At 42.7% G+C, this 16,300-nt stretch overlaps 3 protein-coding genes and 1 non-coding gene across 4 annotated transcripts; 1 reads left to right on the top strand and 3 right to left on the bottom strand.

The window, feature by feature from the left end:
* Window positions 1-1,738: 1,738 nt before the first annotated feature.
* BCR41DRAFT_t83 lies at window positions 1,739-1,812 on the bottom strand. The gene has a single exon. It is a non-coding gene; the product is annotated as a tRNA-Asn (tRNA).
* Window positions 1,813-6,035: 4,223 nt separating this feature from the next.
* Window positions 6,036-7,859, top strand: BCR41DRAFT_307171 (cation efflux protein; the record flags this gene model as incomplete). Its single annotated transcript, XM_022020853.1, has 6 exons — window positions 6,036-6,231; window positions 6,448-6,688; window positions 6,869-6,956; window positions 7,082-7,144; window positions 7,229-7,477; window positions 7,632-7,859. 6 exons carry the CDS (start codon window positions 6,036-6,038, stop codon window positions 7,857-7,859), a joined length of 1,065 nt encoding a protein of 354 aa, XP_021880630.1.
* Window positions 7,860-8,268: 409 nt separating this feature from the next.
* BCR41DRAFT_397007 (hypothetical protein) lies at window positions 8,269-11,811 on the bottom strand (the record flags this gene model as incomplete). The annotated part of the gene is made up of 1 exon (XM_022028856.1): window positions 8,269-11,811. The coding sequence occupies one exon, from the start codon at window positions 11,809-11,811 to the stop codon at window positions 8,269-8,271; it is 3,543 nt and encodes a 1,180-aa protein (XP_021880629.1).
* Window positions 11,812-13,039: 1,228 nt separating this feature from the next.
* On the bottom strand, window positions 13,040-16,016 carry BCR41DRAFT_397006 (hypothetical protein; the record flags this gene model as incomplete). The annotated part of the gene is made up of 6 exons (XM_022028855.1): window positions 13,040-13,402; window positions 13,540-14,109; window positions 14,212-14,390; window positions 14,810-15,034; window positions 15,269-15,550; window positions 15,689-16,016. The coding sequence occupies 6 exons, from the start codon at window positions 16,014-16,016 to the stop codon at window positions 13,040-13,042; spliced, it is 1,947 nt and encodes a 648-aa protein (XP_021880628.1).
* Between the last annotated feature and the right edge of the window lie 284 nt (window positions 16,017-16,300).

Below are 16,300 nucleotides of genomic sequence, written 5' to 3'. Positions count from 1 at the left end.
GTAGGATATCTCCTAAGAAATTTATTACGCAGCCAGATGGTCAAGAGTTTCCTACTCAAGCAGCCTGATTTCTCCTCCCCCTTCCTATCCGTTTATTTCTCGATCGTGGTTACCATGGGATATTCATGAGATACTGCTTGAAATATGTACACTACTCTTCACCGTCATTTCCTCCACCTGTCCACTTCTCTACTCCTCGCTTGTCCCACTTCAGAACTTACTTTGCTCCCCTAGTCCTTATCTATTCTTATTGATAGCCAACAACGCCCGAAGCCCCATAAAAAATGTGTTGATACATGAATTTTAACTATCCTTGGGCTTTCAAAAGGAGATCAATGGTTGTCAATAAGTCACAGCGGGAGACTAGGTCGTCAAAGATCCATCTAACCGGCCTCTCTATAGGACAATAGGAACATAATGAAGAGAGATGCTCCATGGTGCCCTTAAGGAACGACGCACATGACGGAAAACGAAATAGTCCCTCTAGATTCCTCAAACCATTTCAGCCACTTCGGAAAGGATGGATCGCCAATGCAAAGAGAACGGGCAAGGCTATTGTAGTGCTTCGACGGATTCCTCAAATGATGTTGGTGCATTTACTTTCCCTTTTCATCCTATTCTCTCCCTATCATTTCTCAATGATGTTAGCTGCGTATATATTTGTATTAGAAAAAAATCTAAACGTGTCTATCTTCTGACCGTTACTGATCAAACCGACATGTGAAATAAAGGCAAGAGGATGATGTGGTACACAATCAAATGCAGGTGTTTTGCCCTGTATTAAACTCATTAGATCCTAAAATGAGATGTGTAAATAGTTAAACGTAGAAAAAAGTGGAAAAAGATATTTGCACGGCCCCGTTCTTACCTCTTCGAGTATCCCAACAGATTGGCAGCTAACCCAATATACAGGCTGCTCAAAAAGTGTTCATTTAAATGAAAACTAGGCCACGAGAAACCTATGACAAGTGTTGGAGCCCATAAATTACCATCACAAAGGAGTTATCCTCGGAGGAGTCATTCTTATTGGGCCAAGTAGGTGTTATTCGTTCCTTGTTAATAGCACGACAAAAATTTTTATCAAGGAAAGGCAATCGCTAAACGGCATTCACAAGCAATATTCTTAAAAGCGGGTTTGGTCACCTTAGCAGCCTACTTGCAACTCAAGCGGATTCAAAGAGACCTTGATCTAAGTATTGAAAGTATCGTCCTTTACTCCGTTTACCCGGTTTTAGGTTTTCCTTGATCAACTAATAAGTCACACTTCCCTCATTTAAGTACCTATAAGAAAGTGTGCCCCAGACGTTACGTCCACAACCACTATATTGCTGACCGTCCACTTTGGCATCCGAGAAGGCGATGACTGTGGAGAAAGAAGTGCTTTCATGCTTTTTTTTTTATTTTTTTATTTTTGAATGGGTTTAGCACGGAATTAACGAGTGTGCCTGAAGATTCATATCACTTTGCACATTCTGGAAGATAGTTATTATATTGATTTGTCGTTGTTGCGGAGGATCAAGGATAGACTTTTCGAAAAAAAATATAACGAGATGGACAAGCAGACACTTGTCAGGAGAAATGATCTCCAAAAGGTGGCTATCATTTTGAGAAACTGGATCGTCCCTTGTCAATTTGATATGCTGCCACAGAATAAAAAGAGGAAGAATATCTGTCGTGTATTTATATGGGAGTGCGGAGCCACTTACTCAAGGAGCAAAATATAATCCACAAAATAGTACGCTCCTGGGTGGGCTTGAACCACCAACCTCCTGATTAACAGTCAGACGCGCTAACCAATTGCGCCACAAGAGCCGGTTCTTGACTTTTGTCGTAAATGACGCCTATTCATTTACTTAAATATGTATTTCCTTTCAATTTATTTATTTCCTATCATCCTATTTTCTACCATTTTTAAATAGTATTTAAGTAGCTTTTTCCTTCACTGCAAAAACGGCATCTCTCTTCTTATTATCGATGCCCTTTTGCAGGTGAGTTTATCTTCATTATTCTCATTATGAATTCTCAGAAAATTAGCAGTTATTAAAGATCTCTCTTCTTATTATCGATGCCCTTTTGCAGCATCCTCAAAATCATTCAAAGCATTACTTAGGATCACTATCGTATCCCAAAACCACGAGGCTCTTGCCCAATTCTTCATTTTTCATCATTACCTACTAGTTTCCAGAGATCACTAGTAGATGCTCTACGACAACTTGCTTGGTTCTATAATTATAGTAATAACAAACTATACTTGAGTACATTGCACTCCACGTGACCCGCGATTGTCCCTCAGCAATCCCAACTGACATAGAGACTCATACCGATATCGGTATTAGTCAATTATAAGCCTACCACTTAATAAACCTTTTGTAATTGATAGAGGACTAACCAAAAATGGCAGCGGTAAGACATCGGTATGAGCCTCTGAATCCCAACCCATGACCCAGAGGGTCCTCGTTATAAAAAAAAAAAAAAAAAAAACAACCCAAGTAGGGAGCAAGGCTCGCCACAGGTTCCGTTGGTATCAAGAGTTACCACTCATGCTGACGTGGTTTGTGAATAGGATGTTGTACAGTGACAGTTCAACGACGCGGTTAAGACCGGTTATTGGAAAACGCTTTATATGCACCCCTAGTAATAGGGTAACCCATTTATAGAGCATTTATAGAGCATTTATAGAGCATTTATAGAGCTAACATCTAAATAAATCCTACATGACCTCGTGGATCCTTGTTATCAAAAAAAAAAAAAAAAAAAAAAAAAAAAAAAAAGGTAACCCATTTATAGAGTCTATCTCTAATAAATCCTCACAACCTCGTAGGTCCCAGATATCAAAAAAAAAAAAAAAAAAAAAAAGCAATTTATAAGCAGAAGCGTGCGTCATACTGGGCCAAGAGGTGACTGGAGCATCAGATACGAATTTATGACAGCAGAGCGCTTCGTCAAGACCATAGAAGAATTCGGTCGTACAGAAACCTGGTACAAATCATGTAAAATCGTGATCACAGTTTGTGCAGTAATAATTGTTTGTTGACTATAGTTTCTGGAGCAGTTTGTTCATGGAGTATAGAAAATAAATCCCATGACCCTGGTCCTTGTTATCAAAAAAAAAAAAAAAAAAAAAAAAAGTGAAGGCGATTAGAACCGATGCAGATCGGCGGGTGGCGGCAAGCTACCAACAGTAGGATTGGCGGTGATGGTGCATTTGAAAAGTTGTAAATTTGTAATAGTTGAGGACTGCGGTTAAAGGATGACCTTCGCGCGCAACAGGTCAAGTAGGGAGTAGGGCCGTAGCACGGCAGCCTTTACTGTTTTTATTTATAAATATATTTGGCGCGTCTCTTTATAAAGGGCAAGAATTCCTTACGGCAAACTGGCCGTCTAAAGCATCCAAGAGTTTAATCTCTTTAAAGGACCCAAGCGTGAGCTGAAGTGTGAAAAACAATCCGAATACCTTCAATAGAAGACCAATATGTTGCAGACGATATCAAGTATCATGAAGTGACAGGTGTAAAGGTCAGCTTCTTAATGGAAACTTGCATGAAGAAAAGGCGTGGAGCAGCCGTATTCCATCCTATCTGATTTTTTCGAGTCACTTGTTTCGTCCAATTAACGACTGTGACATTTCTTGTTAAAAAATATCTCATTCCATTGTTAATTCACCTTTCTTCCTTGTCAACACTACTTTCTTAGAAATATAGTTTATCGCATTATATATACACTTCATTTTATCGACGAAAGCTACATTTGACGTCGATTTTCAAAAAGATTACTACGACCACTTTTATGTAAAGCTGAAGCAAGTTTATGAAAAAAAAAAATAACACAAAGCGTCAAAGCGTCAAAGCGTCCTTTCAAGCAACAGAGCTTGTTCTGAGAGCAAACCATAAATTTTCATCTTAAGCACGTTGATGCGATGCATCAAACTTTTTTCTGCCATGAGCACTGCAAGCATGATCGATGTCCACGAACAACGCCTTGGTTTACATAAAATAGCCCCTAACCTCGCAGCAACAATTAGCAAACTGCTGTGACTTATTGCTCCTATCGTTGTACGTCATAGACGTCTGCAGTATGGCCTCCAGCTGCTTGTTGAAATCCTTGTCCCCGTACTTCGCGACAGCGCCCCATATCAGCCAAGAGGGTACACGTCGTCAACCTACGCCAAACTATATGGCTCATTTGCGACAATTTATCTATTCCAAGGATACTGCCGTCAATGTATTCATGGACGATAGTAGGCTTAAAGGGCCTTCAAACTATCAGTTCAACGATGACAGGCATCACTCGTTAGACAGAGACTGCGTTCAGCTTCTGCACAACGGTAAGCAGTTGTGTATCATTATATATCGCAGACAGACAAATAAAAATAAACTTAGACGATGGCGTCAAACCTTTAACAAATGAAGACGAGAGATACATTAAGTGAAGCATTATGCTTCATTCGTAGGGGCACCAGTTGACCAAGATCTTCGACAGATCTCAAAGCTATAAGCAGCTATGTGACACCACCATGATCGCAGGCTTATGTGTATTCGAGACTGGACTGAGGCCGCATGTTCCAAGAGCCTTACATACCAATATGCAGGACCACCAGCAGTGAGCATATCGAATCAAGGAACGATATCTTGATCTATACAGTACTGACACTAGCAGATGATGTAACAAGGCTGTTGAGGCAAACCACCATCTATGGAGCTGTCTTGAGCCTATTGTGGACCAGAAGAATGCTTGATCAGAGGTGGCACCAGTGGGAAGGGAATCACGGTGACATGTATTCCGTGAATGGTGGAAGGAGAAGTGGGAAAGTAAGAGGAGGAACTAGTTTACCAAGGTTCCCCCGAGATGCATGGACGTTAGTGGAGAGAGCTTTTGGTGTTTCCGAGAAGGGTAACAAGGCCTAATAGTCAAATGAAGGATGCAGCCCTGCATTCAGCCGTGGCAGAGAAGAAGCTAAATGAACGCTTGCTGGCGTCTATCATAGCTAGGATTCAGTCAGTATATCGCGACCTGGAACACTTTTCAAGTCGGTATTCATTGCCGGATAGATAATTGGAATAAACGATGTAGAAGGAAGGTTGAATAGAAAAAGATATAGATATCACGGCTTTGAGCAAGAGATACAAGGAGCTTTCACAGACTTTTCTTAGTGAAGGAGCCCATTGTTATTTATTGAGGCTATAAAGGCAGTTGATGAACAGATCATTTGACATCTATAAGCACGGTTGCAGGAGCCTAAAACTAAGTTCGTAGCTTTATATTTGGATCAGGAAAATAGATCCAAGACAAAGTCGGATGCAGAGTGCATTCCTGTTTAAAACAAAAAGGGGTAACACCCAGCAAGCCACAGGTCTTTTTCAATGTGTGGACAAAAGTGAAATGAATTTGTCTCTCTCTTCTCTCTTTCTCATACTCTTCTTTTCTAATCAGATATTTCACGCATCATGGGCTCAAGGAAGAAAAAGAGCCAAAAGGCCCAAGTTGCTGCATCTAACGCTTCAACTACCGCTGCTTCTATTGCTTCTGCCTCGTCTGCACCTGCTTCACCTGCTCCTTCTGACTCTAACCTCTCGCACCCTTCGTCTACTGTCAACCATATTAATGTTCCTGTTGATAGTAACGTCCCCTTGGCAGAGCAAAGACAACAGACCAATGATAACAATGATTATGGTCATGGCAATGGCGACGAAGACGAGCAACAGCATTTGCTGCAGCCTCAAGAGCCTGCCCGCTCACGCAATCCGCAACGATCCCCTACACTTCCAACTACTGAAGTCAATGGCTACTCTCATCCTCACTCTTCTCACTCTCATGACCATAACCACGACCATAATCATAGTCATAGCTATAATCATTCTCATGACCATGGTTCGGGACATGTCCATGGTCCTCAGAGCGTTGATGGTGAGAGCATCATCCACACTATCCCCAGGAGCTCGTCTTCATCTACTCCTCTAAAACAATCACTGGGTCAGAGTTATGGCTCAACTCGAGATGCAAATCCATCGAATGACAGCGAGAATAATGACTCTGCCATGTCACCTCAAAGATCCTTGACACCACCACCAATTGCCTGCAAAGGTGTCTTGATCACTAATGAGTCTACAAAAAACAAGCGCAAGCTTATCTTTGTTACGATTCTCTGTCTCTGTTTCTTTACTGTGGAGATGGTGGGTGGCTACTTTGCTAGATCGCTTGCACTAATGAGTGATGCCTTCCACTTGTTGTCAGGTATGTTATTTTGAAATCTCTTCTGCGTAGTGCCTGTTGTATCATACAGATCGAAAGCTCTCTTTCTTTTTTGCTTTGCTCCTATACGGCCTAAAGGCGATTTTATATTGTGCTTTTGATTGATGGGTTTCATCTTGTTGTAGATTTAATGCATCTTGTATTTTTTGTAGTAGAATTCTAGCCTTCTGACGTTTGTTGCTCTTTTGTTATTGCCAGATGTTGTTAGCTTTATGATCTCGTTGGTTGCCATCTGGCTCTCGGAACAGCCTGCAACTAAACGCCACTCTTTTGGATATCATCGTGCAGAGGTCCTTGCTGCACTGATGTCTGTATTTATCATCTGGATCCTAACAGCCTTCCTGTTAATGGAAGCTGTTGAGCGCATCAGGAACCCAGAGACGATTGATGGCAAGACAATGTGTCTGGTCGCCAGTATTGGTGTAGCTATCAACATTATGTATGCAATACTAGATACTTTTTGATCTATCTATCAAATGACAAAGTAATCGATTTTTGTCATTTTCAATCTGGGTCTAACTCTTTGAGTACTTTGTTTTCGCCATAGTCTTGCTTTCGCTTTAGGACACGACCATGGCCACGATCACGGTCACGGTCACGGTCACGGTCACGGTCATAGCCATGAACATAACCATGAGCACAACCACTCTCATTCACACGACCATGGCGATAGTAATGCTTCTAAGGCTGCTGCTGCGCAAAAGAAGGTAGTAAGAAAGTTTTTTTATCAATCCATCCGTTGTAAATGTGTTGCTTGCTCTTCCTCACTGCTCAACCGCCCGTTCAAGTAACTATATTAACATGAAATGTTTTTAATGCTGCTACTCAATAGGAGGTCAACATCAATGTGAAGGCCGCAACTCTGCATGTTATCGGCGATTTGATTTCATCTGTTGTATGTTGACATCGCAAATGTAATGATCATATGGAATCTGTTACAATTATGGATATCTTCTCATATAAGGCTATTTTGATATAGGGTGTACTGGTTGCGTCAATTGTCATCATGGTCAAGCCCAGCTGGACGATTGTTGACCCAATCTGTACGGTGTTTTTCTCGATCCTGGTGCTGTTCACAACTTATCGTCTTGTTTGGGACAGTCTTGGTATTTTGATGGAGGGTACACCCACACATATTGACCCTGAAGAAATTGAAAAGAGCCTTCTCGACATTCCTGGTGTGACCCTTGTCCACGATCTGCATGTCTGGAACTTGACAGCTGGCAAAGTATGTCACATTTGACAGCGGGAAATGAAAAACCACATTTAATGACACCATATTTGGAATACTTAAATTCTTAATCTCTTTTTTTTTTTTTTTTTTTTTTTTTTTTTTTTATAAAAATACAATCTAATAGCCCTCTATGGCTGTTCATCTGCAGTTGGCGCCCAAGAGTCTGGTCACAAACCAGGGCCTGACGATGGCAGACTATGATCGCATCTTGACAGAGGCTCAGAATCTGGTTTGTGGACGGTTCCAGATTCATCATTCGACTATCCAGCTCGAAACCTCCTCGAATTCAAGCGAGCACTGCAGGCCTGACATGTGCTCGAATGAACCTTCATCCTACGCTGCGGTCGCTGTAGGACGTGGCTATAATGCTGTTTAATGTCTCACTCATTTTCATCTTTTTTTTTTTTTTTTTTTTTTTTTCTTCTTTCTTGACGAATACATTTCAAGTAACAAGTAACAAATACAAACAAATAATCGCAACAAACAAAAGTGGCGGAATAGATCGAGAAACAGAAAGTAGATTTTTCTCTCCACGGAGAGGATCATTGAGCCGTCTACAAACGCATAATTCGATTAGAATAAAACAAATTCGGCAAGACTTAAAAACAAATTTATCCTTGGGGATTTTTTTGTCAATGCTTACACTTTTCTACTCCTCTACATGCAATCAAAAAAGGGTCCTTGCGTGCACAATTCAATCACAAAAATGATGGACGGCGTCCCAGAAAAAATACGGCGATGCCTTTTATGAATTGATTAATTCTCGTGTTCTGGTGACACGATACTTAGCTATTTTCTACGATTTCTTGTAAACTGTTCAACCACTGTTCTCTTGTACCATTGGCGCCACACCACCGCTCCCTATCCATACCAAATACACAGTTTTTCTCCAAAATAATTAATGATGTAGCTAGCTCAGCTTCAGAGGATGCGTTGCCTGTTAGGGTAAGCCAATGTTGCTGTCCTTGCTGTGGTTGGTGCCATAATTCACTCATAGCATTTGAAGAAATACCAATCTGTTGCAATTCAATGAGCAAATAGGCAAATGAAGACACGTTTTGTGGACGGCGGTTGTGCCATTCTGCCGCTGCTGCTGTCGCTACTGCTGTTGCAGTTGGTGTCGAGGAGTTTGAGTGGCTTTGATCATGATCATGATCACGATTGGTATTTGGTCTTCTATGCTTGAATGCTGGTGTCTTAAACTCGTCTTGGATATGGTTTTCAAATTGATGCAACAGCTCGAGAAGGGTGTTCAGGACTTGATGAGATACAGCGCGAACATGAGGGCCCGATTGTGATGATAAAGATCCCTGCGATAGTGGTGGTGACAATGACCTGACTGACGTTGATGAGGTTAACGTTTGCTCAATTGCCTGTATGTTCACAGGCTGTGAATCTGCAAAAGTAGGTTGTACGTTCAATGATTCAAAGGGAATAAATGTATTGAAAGAGGAGGATCTGGGAGCATTTCCTGCTTGCACCAATGAGTGGTATGAGGGTGGAGGGACATTATCGAATTGGTGCTCATATCCTGCCAGTGTTTGAAGATCGAATGCGACAGCTTGGCGGTGAGTTGGTGGGATCGCGTACTGTGCCAAGCTGTTTAGTTGTTGTTGGTTGTGAGACAAAGGATGATGCTGCCGCTCTGGTTCATCTTGTCTCTGTCCATGACGGATCTCATTAACGCTACGCCCAGCATCCTCGGTACCATAGAAATCGCTATCACTGTCGCTATCACTCTCAGTATCGCTGCCCGTGTCGGTATCAGTGTCAGTATCCCTGTCAACCTGGTGCTGCAATCCTTCTTCAGCCGGCACCATGAATTCTGACTCGTGATTCGAACGACTGCCATGGTGTAGATATTGGCGATGTCGAGGTGCCTGCAGGCCACTGGTATGCCTTTGTGCTTGAGGTCGGGAGCATGGCGGATCTTCGTTGTCATCGGTTGTATCAGAATCATCCGAAGCAGAGTCAAAGAACGAAGCAGTAGCAACTGTCCGTGGCGTGCGAGGCGCTGAGAATGAAGTTACTGAGGGAGATAGTGACTGTGATATAGAGCGAGGATAGCAAACGGAGTGTGAGTGATGGTGATAGGAACCAATATCTATGGAGTGAGAACGATTCATGGAAATTGCTGGTCTCTCGGGTATAGAGGTCATTGTAGCAGTCGGTTCCACCCCTGCATGCGATGCTACAGGGGGAAGTGCTCCCGAAGATGACATAGGTGTAGATGAAGATCTGCGACGGAAGTTAATGGATGCTGTGATTCGCTTAAATGACTGAGGAGTTAGGGATGGTGCGATCCTTGAAAGTGATCGTTTTGATGGCTGAGAAGTAGGAAAAGGCGACAGCGGTGATGGTGATAATGATGGTGACGGTAATGGTGATGAAAACAAACTAGAACAACTTCCATGCATTGCTCCCGGTGATCTAGGGCTTGGGGAATGAGCAGGCTCTTGTTTGCCTTGAACCAGGGGTTGCTTCTGTTTTTTGCTGTCCGAGTTGCTTCCTGGGCTTAGCTTGGCTATAAGCCAACTATTTGCTCTGGATCTTCCTTTTCTGTTTTCGATCCGGCCTACTAGGTGCTGTTGGTGCTGCTGGTTCCAGTCCCCTTCACGATCCTCTTCTAGACGGCGAGAGGTTTGACTTATATTCTTATCAAAAATCGACAAGAGTGAATTTTTCCTGCTTTTGACTTTCTGTTGGTGTTGATTTTCCGTTATTTGCTTTGATGACGATGCAGTTCCCTCAACCTCTTCCTTTGGAATAGAAAGACTCCTTGCCATTGGCTGTGCTATCGTTGGTGGAAGTGTAGATGGGGAGAAAGGGAGAGGAGGGAAATTCATATAGTAATTTGAAAAGTGAGAGACAGAATCTCTCAACATCGGCTCACTTGTCTGGTTTATAATGAGGCTACTATTGTTATCATTCAGCCCATGATCATGACCATGGCTATGGTTGTGGAGGGTGGACAACATTGTATTTGGTAACATGAATTCTGTGAGCCCTTGGCTATTGCTGCTCGATTCTACGCTTGCACCGCTGCAACGAGGTGATTGCCTTGGGCTTGCAAAAATGAGTGGCGTTGAGGTTGGTGTCACCTCCGGAGTAGCCAAACCTATGTTTTTATGGGTCGATGCTGGGGATGGAAGTGTCTCTAGGATACTGCTGGCCAGCTTTCGGACCTTGTCCTTGCTGGAATGTCCTTCTTGTGCACCATCTTTATTATCTACAACAGAGATTAGTGTTTGTGCCAAATGGGTGAGTTGGTCTTGAAGAGCCGCAGTGTTCCAACGGCATTCAGCTGTGCATGTTGTGGAAGGAATCGCCATGGTATGCAATGATGATGAGGAGGATATTTTTGTACTTGTCGATGTTGGAAGAAATAAAGAAGAAGAGGAAGAAGAGTAGGTAAAAGTCGACAGTGATGTTGATAAACGCATTTGTGTATTGTGCGACTGTAGAATCCAAGACCGTGCCCAAGATTCATATTGTGATTGGCCGACAGAATTCTGACATGAGCGCGTTCCTCCTCCGTCTTCCACATGCAGCTCCTGATCGATGTGCTCTTCAACTAACATCGGATGACTCCGCTCTTGTTGTCCTCGCCTTTCATATCCTGCCCTCCTATCCTGGTTAAGTTCTTCCGGGTCGCCACCGCTCCCCTTTCCTTGGCCCCTTAGGGAACTCGGCTGTGTCGGTAAAGATCCCGTAGGCAAGACAGAGAATGGGTTCCTTAAAAGGAGTGATGTGGTAGTGTTTCCAGGAGATGACATTGATATGGTGGGCTTGACATAAATATACCAATTCTTGTCTTCCATCTCTTCATGGATTGCAATAAAGGCTGGAGGTTGCTTCTGGCCAAGCGATGACGATGGTAGCGATGATATCTTGGCCGGAGTGCCTGATACACTTGGTGAGGGCGGTTCGCTCCTACTAAAGACAACAGTCCCTTGCTCTGTCAGGATGTACTCAAATTCAGGCGCGATTCTTTCGAGGTCCTTGAGTAGAATCGCACGCTGACGTTTAAAAAGGTGAACCGGTACCTGGTGCGCGCTGAAGATCTTGCTGCACCTGATACTAGTGTCATCATTGTCAGTATCTAGTTGTTGCTGCAATGAGTTCGTTATCGATAATGATGGTAATGATGAGGATGAGGTTGAGGATGGCAATGATGATAGCGATGGCGATGACGATAGCGATGGCAGAGATGATTGTGGCGATTCTGAGGACAGTAGAGGTTCGTTAAGCCCATGGCTTTGCTGTGGGGGCTGTGACCATGGCGAATCAATCACAAAAACTTGCTTGTAGGCTGCACGGCGTATCATCAAGGTTTATTTTTTTTCCCTGGGTGAATGTCGGAAATGGGCGGAGCTTGTGCTTAAATGAACAATGTGATTTATTTTATTCAAAGGCAGTGTGCATGATAAGGGCAAAATATAGCAATGAATGACAACAAAAAGTTAGTTGACAGTATTGGGGTAGGTCTGGAACATTAAAAAAAAAAAAGGCGTATAGTACGGAAGGGTAAAATCGATCTAGCAATAAATAGTGCCATGAAGAATCACAGATAAAAGTGAAGATATCGTCACTCTCTGTTCATATTCATCTATGCTACTCTCTCTAAAACATTATCACCAATATGGTTGGAAAGCTGTGCAAATCAAGAGAAGGAATATATATACTAATATACGCTAGAAGAACACACGTTGAAGCCGCCAAATATTGTCATTTGAATCGAGTACATTCTACAGCATACCTATTTCTTTTGGACAGACTTGTATTCTGATCGCGTCCGATATATGGTGGATAGACAGCAAGGGAGGAGGGAAGGTGGAGGATTGAGGAAAGAAAGGAGATTGTTAAAAATGTAGGTTAATATCGAGTACTGAATGAAAATGAAGGGGGAAGCGAAAGCAATACCAGAGTGATAGAGAGTGATAGAAAGAGATTAAAGATGGCAAATTTAAAGAAAAAAGTGAAAAGAAGAAAAGTATGGCTACAATGCGCATCCGAGAGAGTCTGTGCAAGGGTGAAAGGGGGAGGGTTGTGAAGTTTCCCTGGTAAATTGACTTTATGTCTTTGAGCTAGTTGCATCAGCCCTTTTTTTTTTTGTTTTTATCCATGAATGCATCATTTTAAAGTTCTTTTTGGCAGCATATCATGTCCCAAAATGGCCAGCCTACAGCTCGCGTGGACGCGTGAACAAAGCAAGTGCCAAATCGGAACAAATTTGTTGGTCGAATGTGGTGTAGAGCGCTAAATGTGGACTCAAACCACTCAAAACCACCGTTTGCTATCATGGCCGCCCGGAAATAAATAAGGTGTATGCCCTTATCGCCAAATTCCTTTTCGATCATATTCACAATCGATATGCTTTATATTTTTTGTAACTCGCATTCTAGCATAATACTATTTACTTTATATTTATGGAAATAGTGATGCGCCAGTTTGGCATGCTTTTTGTTCAAGGTCTTTGGGAAAAGCGCAAAGCCTTTTTTTTTCTTCTTTCCTCTTTCCAACTTCTTTAAGACTATCCTCAAAAGTTTTTCTCCTCTATTTTACTTCGTCAGGGGAGGACGATCGTACCAACTCGGAGGCATAAGGATGTCGGTTCAGCTTTGGCATCCCAGCATGTGATTGGCTAATGCCCATAGAATCTCCTCCGTCGGGACGAGGGCAGGTATGACAGGCCTGTGACTTTAGTTGTGCACTGGACGCCGCACTGCTGCTGAATGCTCGGTGCTGTAGGGGCCGAGTATTTTGTGATTTGTTCGTGATGTCTAGATGTCGGCAGTGTGTCTCTTCGTCTGGACCGTCAAGGCCATAGTACTCTGAACTCATATCATCCACGTCATTAATAACATGGCGGCAATACTGCCGCTCGTCCATCACTTGAAGTCCTCGCGCACCCCCCGTCTATACCGTCAACGGATCTACTCTGCCACATCTTCCTTTCTGGATCTCCTCGGCTACCATAATGTCTAGATTTAGTAGAGTGATACCTTCCAAATTTATGTGACTTATTCATTCGCTCTGCTGCCCCATTGCCAGACAGTAAGCCTCGTCGCTTTCAAGGCCACCGTACTGAATTGCTGATAGCTGACTTTACTATTCGTATAGTGCCTCTGATGGTGTTGAGACTCTTTTCGATCCCACTCTTCAATCTTCCTATTATTCGTCAACAGCCGTTTTTGCCGAGCAATTGCGAATGGTAGTAACGTGATCGACAGCACGACCCGGCAAAAAAAAATGAGCAACTTGTAGTTCAAGCGGTTGTAAGACTCCATGAGAACATAGCGCGTCGCTTGGACTGCGTTAAGAAAAGGTACCGTATAGGCCCATCGGTAGAACGGCGGCATCGGCTCGATAGGGTTAAAGACCGCAACAATGTTCATGATCACAAACGTGGTTGTGGTTAGGGGATAGACGTCGTAGGAATTAAGAAGAGAACCAGAGACGCTACAGCAGCTTGAAGAAGCAGCATTCCCAGGAATAATGATAGGGACTGACCAGCTGATTCGAAAGTTATTCCAAATACCCCAAGTAAAACTGCGCAAGTCATCAAAAGGGAGCACAGGGAAACAAGTAGTGGCAGTAACAGGACAGCCATCGCATATCCCACACTTGTATTGCGGGTAATTGACTGGACTGCATGCGCCACAATATACGTGCTTCCTTCTGTTACTAGAAAAATCCTTATATATATATATATATATATATGCTACTGATGTCGCTGAGGCAATGATGGATGCTGTGGGCAGGTGTAGATCTAGTTCACCAAATGCTACAGGAGTTTCAAGTTCTTGTGGCACATTTATAAGAGGCGATGTTGTTTGATTGTTTTCATACGCATACGAACTGAACCCAGACAGGGTTGAAATTTTTTGGTGAACTGTAGAAACTGCTGACAACAATGTATGGTTTCACCGCTGTCATATATAAAGAGAAATGGATTTGTGGGGTCGTACTCTACTAAGGGTATCGAAGGTACCTTGTTAAGCATCATTTGCATTGGCTTATACAACCATGACGCTCCAATAATTGCCGTTTTTCGCCTCCTTGTTAATAGTTGTAACACCTTTGAATCCAGATTGCACTGACCAGTTTATCTGCCCTGAATGTCCGTTATCTTTGTGAAATTGAGAAATGCATTGTCAATCATTGACTGATCCAGATCCGCGACTAAGATATTAAATTTTCAAGGTGATCCACAGAGCGATACTTTATCACAAAAATCGAAAATCAATAAATAAATGAACGAACATCCGTAAGAATATCTGAAAGCTTGCGACTGGGTTTCCTTAAAATATAAATGTTACTTACTTCTACTGAATAATAGAGGGACAAGAGCACAGAGTACGATACTGTCACCACAACCAGTATTTTCAGAAGTCTGACGAGAACCTGCCAATGACCTGGGTTTTTTGGGCATATCCGGTGTGTTATAAGTATAGTAAAAAACATTCGTCTCTGGTTCCACACCATCCTCACCCGGAATGCCGGTCTTATATCGCCGCTCATATTCATTTCTAATATATTGGTAACTATCTGTGGATTTGTGCACCGAGATTCGTATGGTATTCCATCCTCTGGCATATCGCCATTCTAACCTCGTTTAATAGCTGGTCGGCGTAGGGCTTTCGAAGAATGCCAGTGGTGATCGTAGTAATTTGAAACGCTTTGCTGGTTCTGTGATGCGCGCTGGTGCTGGTACGATTATGGGTATCATACATTGCTCTGCTGTTTTTGTCTTTTGATCGCACGAAGACGTATTACACCTACAATGTGTTGACGAAGACATTGGAATATAGTGATAGTACGGCGAGTATGAAACAGCTGTTGTTGCATAACCTGTTTGCGTTACATTACTATCATTGACATGGATATCGCTATTTGCATTATTCGGATGCTTTTGATGTCTGATAGAGATAGATTGCGAAAGGAGCGGGTTTTGGTCGTTAGCGCCAGAAAATACTATTATTTTGAGTGGATCGCGCTTGGAGGCCATCTGTCGAAGGTGCACTGTTTTGTTGATAGTGATCATAGTTTTGTATTTCGAGGTCGCTTGAGAATAGAAAACTGGAAGCGGTCTGAGTTAGAACATTGCTCTTGTGTGCTGTGTCGTTGCTGTATGAATTAGAGTTGTGAGAAAAACTGATACAAGGGTGCGGTATCGGTAAAAAGGACTATGCGTGAGCTCACAGAGTTGAATTGGGCGAAAGGGGGGTGATGAAGGCAATGAACCGAGGAAGCACTGTGCTGACTTATCTATTCCTGTCTGGCCTTGGAGATATGGCGCTTGAGGCACGACCGCAGCTATCGGTGTCGCTGATGTCGTTGGTGCTTTTGATTGAAAAGACGGTTTTTCATCGCTGCTAACAATGAATTCAATGGCATCGCGGTCCATAGAGACACGAGATATTTGGATGGAAGTAAGGGTATGGAAGTCATGAATTAGGATAGCAGGGGAGAGTAAAGGTGAAGCAGAAGAGCGAGATAGTGGCAAGAATGGAAGGCCGTTGAAGCACATGGTTCCAGTTGTTGTTTGGCTTTGTGATGTGTGCTTCGTCTATATTGTTCTAAAAATTAATTAAAAGAGCACTGACTTGTTGGTTCGTTTGCAGTTATTCGGATGCATTAGGAAAAATAAGGGCAGTTTAGCAAAGTAAGCTTTTTTTTAAAAAAAAGGTGAAATTAAAGCATATGGAATAAATGAAAAAAAATGAAACGAAAAAAAATGAGCAAGCAGCCGGCTGTTCCATTCATACTATGAAAGTAGACAGATTTGCATAGACAACAGGCAAGCAGAAAAGC

Source organism: Lobosporangium transversale (genome assembly GCF_002105155.1).
Source record: "Lobosporangium transversale strain NRRL 3116 chromosome Unknown BCR41scaffold_22, whole genome shotgun sequence".
Taxonomy (NCBI): Eukaryota; Fungi; Mortierellomycota; class Mortierellomycetes; order Mortierellales; family Mortierellaceae; genus Lobosporangium; species Lobosporangium transversale.
The sequence above is the reverse complement of the archived record's forward strand: the minus strand, read 5'-3'. Positions and strand labels throughout refer to the sequence as shown.